Source organism: Ruditapes philippinarum, unplaced genomic scaffold (genome assembly GCF_026571515.1).
Source record: "Ruditapes philippinarum isolate M1 unplaced genomic scaffold, ASM2657151v2 ctg407_1_1_1_1, whole genome shotgun sequence".
In the NCBI taxonomy this organism is placed as follows: Eukaryota; Metazoa; Mollusca; class Bivalvia; order Venerida; family Veneridae; genus Ruditapes; species Ruditapes philippinarum.
The window spans coordinates 230,173-237,249 of record NW_026857632.1 but is presented as its reverse complement, the minus strand read 5'-3'; the positions used below and the strand labels follow the sequence as shown (position 1 = coordinate 237,249).

Genomic DNA, 7,077 nt, shown 5'->3' with positions numbered 1-7,077 from the left:
AATGTTTTCTTGCAAAAACAGAAACATTACACATAACGATTAATATTTTGACGAAAAATTAATAAAAGGTGTTTTTCGAAAAAAATATAGAGGCAATACATGATGCATTTCACTTTATCGAAAAAGATTATGACGCAATACCTAATTCATTTCACCTTCTCGCATTAACTTTTGATGCATTACCATAATACATTTCATTTGATGAAAAAAAGTTTGCGCAATGCCTCAAGTGTATTCCGCTTTTCGTTATAAATTTTGTCGAGATCGTCTTCCGTTTTGCATACGATGGCTTATTATTTCGTTAAATAAGTTTTAATAAAATTGTGATATTCAAGACTACAGCAGGTATTTGTCGAAGTCATGGAGAAAGTTCTAACAGTATTGGTATGATGTTATGATTTTTATCATCGTCATTATTAGTAGTATTACAATTAGTCGTTATAGGAGTTGTAGAAGTGGCGGTGCTGGCGGCGGTGGTTGTAGCAGCCCAGCAAGTATCAGTCTAAAGAGGTACATGTCGTATTACACGCTTTGTTAGATTCTCACTCATTTGGCTTTCCATGATAGCTTATTTCATAGTCAGTGATTTACAGTTGCCATTCCCTACCTCATTTTGCATTTTAATCCACGGAAACAAATTCTTAAACAGGAGCTGTCACTGAAGTGACTTATGCCCCCGATAGGAAGCTCTGGCATAAAATCCTCAATATATGCCAAAATACTGGTTATATATACCCGACCTCCTTTGATAAATATCATTCCTATAATAGTCTAAACAATTTTCACTTAAAATCATCATTAAGGGCCAAGAACTGTGCGAAAAAAAATCATGTACAAAATCATGGCACAATGCACAACTATACTTGGCATGCAAACAATTTTATAAATGCTCACTGAAATTTTCAAACTGGCAAAGTTAATTTACTGAAATCAGGAACAATCCACAACTAGGCTTGGTGGCAAACAATTCTGTGAATAATTCCCCCCTCTGCTTTGGTGATGAAGCGCGGACAAGCTTATTTTACTCAAAAAATGAACATTAAGGGGCTATAACTGTCCCAAAATAGATTCAAGCGGAAAATCAAGATACTATGCACAACTAGGCATAGTGACAAACATTCCTGTGAAGTGTCACTGGAATCACTCCTCAGTTTTCCTGATGAAGCACAGACAAGCTTATTTTACTCGAAAAATGACCAGAAAGGGGCCATATCTGTGCAAAAAAAAGATTCAAGAGGAAAACCAATAAAGTATGCACAACTAGATTTGGTGACAAACAATCCTGTGAAGTTTCACTGAAATCGCCCCTTAAAGCGCGGATATGATTATCCGACAAACGTTTGGAAGGGCGGGGAGAGGGACAGTGCGATTACTATATGCCGACCTTCGATGCATAAAAATGCTAAAACGACAAAATAACTATATTACTCCAATTTATTTGTTCATCCAGACTTAACAGTATTCTTAAATTACCTTAAAATTTATGTGGGCCTCCTCCCTAAAAAATGGTTTAAAATGATTGTAAGCATGCAATAACAGGATAAACACTTACCAAACACAACATTTTTAGGAATCTTTATTAACCTTAGTATTTACTTCAGAAAAAAGGATGCATAATTATAAATATATATGATATCATTAAAAGTAAAATCAAAGCACTTAATATACTAGTTGTATTGCGACTGGCAACAGTAACCAATGAAGTACTTAACAAAGCATATCTCTGTTCATTATAAAGAATTTAATTGCCAGTACAATGTCATATTAAAGAAATTCCATATGGAGGTTTTGCCAAACGTGTTTATTGAGGTAAGTTTTGAAAATAATACAAAATTCAATAAAAAAAAGTTATGTAATATCATCACTAATATTTTTACCTTTCAAGGTCATACCGATATCAAAGTCAAATTTCATAATGTGTTAGCTCACCTGCCACGTAACAGAATGAGCATTTGTGGTCAATTTTTCCGCCGTCCATCTTCCGTAAACAAAGTTGGCGTTACCGCTCTAGCGTTTTCATTTTTGCTTTGATTTTGACTGAACTTTGTCAGAAAGTGAATCTCAATGTAAGGTAGATCATTTTATACAATGGATTATGTCGGGTGAAGGTCAAGGTCACAGTGACTTTGAAAACAAAATCAACAAATTATGATAATTTGTTTTACATAATACTATGCTTGGAACAGTTTACCAAAATATGATAAAAAGTAATTTGCAAATGTTATAATATGAATGAAATTTGGGTGCATTTATTTGAACCATACGAACAATTGGAAATACAATATTGGCTGCAAAGCTACCAACAGGCATGTAATTGCTAAAACGCTTCTTGAGTGCAAATGTTTTGTTGTATGCAATTTTCTTCTCTTGTGAACATGTTGCAATTCACTAGACAGTACAATAAAAATGCAGTATTGAAGAAATGAAAAGATACTTTTAAAACACGGTCACCATGAACCGGTTTCAAAAATATACTTCTACACAATGCCCAAGCTCATTATCTGCCATTATACAGAAGAAAGGTAACATTTTTATTGCACACTACTTATTCACCATACCTTGCCCCTTGCAACTTTTGTTCTTCCAAAATTAATAGAAATAAAAAAACACTAATAAAAACCGCTGGAAATAGTTCTATATGATAAAAGACAGACACTAATCTTGGATCTGCCTACTAGTATACCCAAATCAGCGTACCGTGACGCATTCCGGACTAAAATTATGCATTTCTAGTACTTCGAGTACTTCGAGGAAATGACATAATAAAATAACTGATTACTAAAATTTATTACATCCAGTTCCATAATTAGCAAATCTTTTCGAATACTTCCTGTTACTCCGACTTTGATAACGAACATTGTTTTGAGTAAATATCTTTATGGATGATACATGCATTCAAAAATATTTCGCATTCGATGTTCCAAACGGTTTAAAAAGTTGTGTTTAAGAAAGTTCATAGTGATGTGTGTTTTTATTTACATAGTTGTTTGAAAGAGTCGATTGTTGTTGTTGTTGTTGTTTAAAACCCCCTAAAATACCCCGATAATTGGAAAAGCGCCATTCAACGTTGCAGTAGTATTGGTCCTAGTATTGCTAGCAGCAGAAGCAGCAGTAGTAGTAGTAGGAACAGCAGTAGTAAAAGTAGTATAAGTAGCAGCAGTAGTAGTAGTAATTGCCTAAGAAGTAGAAGCAGTATAAGTAGCAGTAGCAGCAGTAGTAGTAGTAGCTGAAGAAGGTAATAATAAGTTGAAGTACATGTGATAGTAGTAGCCAAAGTAGTAAGAGTAGTTAAGTAGTAGAAGCAGTATTTATATTAATAGTCGTCTTAGTCTTATGCGTCGTCGTCGTTAGTCGTAATCTTTTATTTTACATATATTAATAGAAATAGATAATATTCTTTGCAAAAGTACTGAATGACTCCTCCACATGAGCCAAAATATTTCAAGAAATTGAATCTTTGGAAAAATTTATTAAGATCTTTAAAAAGTAAGAAGATTTAATAGTTAAGTAATTATTTACATGTTATGAGCGTTTAATGAGTTAGTAACGCAGTAAGAGATTTTTATGTATATTTTGACGTCTTTTTTATTATTAACGTGGATTGTACATGCTGTTTGCAATGTATAAATGACTTTCTTTGTTCATTTTACAAAACTTTACTTTTAGATACATTTTTAAAAATTTCATAAGAATAAGCAAGAACCTGGAGGCATGTTGCCAGTTAATGTTGTTGTATTCAGTGAAAAATTCTAATAATTTACTTTGCTATTTGATTTACTTTCAGATACTTCTTGTGGCAATTCATATCAAGTTGTCTTATGGTATGCTACGAGATGAGCTGAGCCTACACGATACTGTCCAAAAATACTTCAATCTTGGTTATACGCATTCGGAAATGGCTGGAATGTTTTTGTTTGTTCACCATATTGTAGTTTCCAAAACTAAAATAAAAAGAATTCTTCGACGTTTAAACTTACGTAGACGTGAAGAAAGCAACCCAGAGGATATTGCTCGTGGAATAGTACAGCTACATCGAGAGGGTTATTCTGAACTAGGTTACAGAGCAGCATGGAGAATGCTTTTTTGAGATATGGAATCAGAGCACATCAAAATACAGTGAGGATTTGTCTTAAGGCGTTAGACTCTTGTGGAGTAGTCAACAGGAAAGCAAGACGATTAAGACGTAGACAATATTTCAATCGAGGCCCAAACTTCGTAATTCATGTCGACGGATATGACAAACTAAAACCATTTGGAATATTAATTCATGGAGCTATAAATGGATTTTCCCGAAAAATTCTATGGTTGAGAGCTGCACATCAAATTAAAACCCTGCTTTAATTCCATTTTTATTTCATGCAACATGTAAAGAAACGTGGTCATGTACCAAGTATGGTAAGGGTTGATGCAGGGATTGAAAACTGTACATTAGAGAACCTTCAGATCGCACTTAGAATGTCACATACTGATAGCATGTCAGGGTACAATTCTGTTTCTGTTGGGAGATCAACTGCAAATCAAGGAATTGAAATGCTTTGGATTTCCTCTCGAGAAACTTTACTTGTTATTGGAGGAACTTCTTTAAAGATTTGATTGATCAAAACCTATTTGATAATACCGATCAGTTGCATATCGAATGCCTCAGACTTTGTTTTATGCCTCTCATTCAAAATCATCTTGACAGTTTTAAGAAATCCTGGAATATACATACGATTCGGGCACAAACTTATTGCGAGACTGTAACAGGTAAACCCAACATGATGTATTATCAGCCAAGGATGTTTGGTTATACAGATTGTTCGTTTGCAATAAATTGTTCTGAAGAAGAATTGGAGAATCTGGTGCGGGTGTATACCGAGGAACCACCTATCCATGGTAGTTGCAGTTGAGTGAAAATTGGATGGGGTTAAATGCACATTTCTTTCAACAACTGAACACTGCAGAACAAGCAAGCGATGTTTATCAAAATATATTATCATCGCTTCATAGTCGATTACTACAGAATTAGGTTTTTTAGTGAGTGGGACACATTTCATGGGGTATATGACAACGGTAGTAAATAGGCCACGTGGAGTTGTTCTTATTATGTCTGTATTATGCACATGCAAATACATGTATATTTGATAATTGTTAAAATGTTATGGAATCGAAATGTGTTAATTTCCCTAAAATTATTTCATTTGTGTACATATATCTGATAATTTGTAAGGTAACGATAGATTAAGAATATCGAAACATATCTAATGTCAATTTGTCACATTTGTAGAGGTATTAAATAAAAACGGAAAAGTATTGTTTTCAAACTTTTTAGGGTGATAATATGTTACAGACTAAGTTACAGAGTTATATTGTAATGTGATGAATAACCCATTTTATTATCCTTGACATACGAAACTTACTTTTTATTAATACATAATTCAATCAAATAAAGATTATAGTTTATAAGCAGTTCAAAGCAACCTAACAAGGTAGATTTTACCTAGAGGTATACCAGAGCTTAAGTGAACACTTAATCTGTCAAACCTGTCAAGCCAACGTAATGCTCAGCTGAAAATCTAATAATGACACCCTAAGGTATTTCTTTATGTTTGTAAGGCCCAATAATTTTATATTGGAAAAAATTAAAAGACACGTAATAGGAAATGGTAGGAACGACTTCTGCATGTCCACAATAAAACATTTTAAATTAGTATTTAGTATACACAGCTTTGTTTATAAAGTCACCGTAATAAGACGAAATTATTTGCAAAACTGTTTTTACTAAACAAAGACAGTTCATTCCTTACGGTGAATGATTTCACTGTTGCATATCGACCCTTTAGACACCTGAAACTATCAAACTTTTCCCGTGTTTTGAAAGTGCTTGGTTTGCAAACAGTTTTTTATTTATAATTTATAGCACTGACAGATTGAAAGGTCAAAATACCCCTTCTGGAGGATAAAATAACAAAGGTACGCATCATGTCTTACACATCTGTCCACGAAAAGACTGTCAATGTCAAATGGTGGTAAAAGTCACATGTTAGTTTTTAAATTGAATTTAATGTAAGTCGCTTTTGAAAATAAAAACGCTCTGCACAAATGTCATCGGAAGTCACTAGAAACTTTACAGTGCAGACAGCCCCTCATGTTGCTCCAGACATAACAATATTGTGGCGCCTTGCAGCCACCCGAAGCACCAGTCGGCACACAACAGAACACCTCTAGTACTTAGACTGCCAGGCAGTTAACTTAAGGCTGCTATGAGTTGTTTCCTTTGAAACCGATGAACCAAATCTCTTCTTATAGTCAGAGAAAGGCATTTTTGATACATAACATTATTCTTAAACTATTTTGTGGCTATATGATATGTATTTCCCCCATGCTAGGCCACTGGGCAGCTCGACTGCTAACTTTAAGGCTGCTTCTTACGCAAAAATATATCGATAGGAAAACAAAACATGACTACAAGCTGAGTTAACAGGGTCAATCATAGGTCAAACTCAGATTTATGAATCAAATCGATCTATTAATAAAATTATGGACCATTTAGGAAAAATTAAATCCAGAGCCACCGCCGGGCGGGGCAACTCTCGACTTTTTACTTTTTCTGAAAGCAAACAAAGAAATGTTTTCACAAATCTTAACGTTTCCTTTTTATAATTTTGTTTGTATGAATCCTGTCCATATATTTATCCGCATGTGTATTACAGAAGAAAATATGTATGTATGTATGTATGTATGTATGTATGTACGTACGTACGTACGTACGTACGTACATACACACCAATAAATATATTTGGTCATGTAATGCACTAATCAAAGTCAAGGTCATTTATAAGTGAAGGTCATGGTCTGTCTGATTATTTAAAAGGGCTATCCTTGAAGATTATTATTTTCAAGTTTGAAGACAATCGATCCAAAATGACAAAGTAACAGCCAATAACAGCAAGAACAAGCAAAATTTGGACATTTGACCTTGAAGTGTTCAAGGTCATTTATGAATAAAGGTCAAGGGTAGTGTAGTCTTTTGAAAGGTCTTGTCCCAAGAATTGGTGTGGCCAAGTATGAAGACAATACACCAAGAACTCAAAAAGT

The 7,077-nt window shown here is 34.0% G+C and overlaps 1 protein-coding gene across 1 annotated transcript; it reads left to right on the top strand.

Annotated features, from left to right (window-relative positions):
- The first annotated feature begins 263 nt into the window (after positions 1-263).
- On the top strand, positions 264-4,312 carry LOC132750427 (uncharacterized). Its single transcript, XM_060740410.1, has 2 exons — positions 264-384; positions 3,785-4,312. Exons 1-2 carry the CDS (start codon positions 361-363, stop codon positions 4,085-4,087), a joined length of 327 nt encoding a protein of 108 aa, XP_060596393.1. The 5' UTR covers positions 264-360; the 3' UTR covers positions 4,088-4,312.
- The last annotated feature ends 2,765 nt before the right edge of the window (positions 4,313-7,077 follow it).

What these genes read in the sequence shown, in the direction of transcription:
- LOC132750427 (XM_060740410.1), top strand. Translation starts at nt 361, where the DNA reads ATGGAGAAAGTTCTAACAGTATTG. An exon ending in AGAAAGTTCTAACAGTATTG is followed by an intron (nt 385 to 3,784) that starts GTATGATGTTAT and finishes ATTTACTTTCAG; the next exon opens with ATACTTCTTGTGGCAATTCA.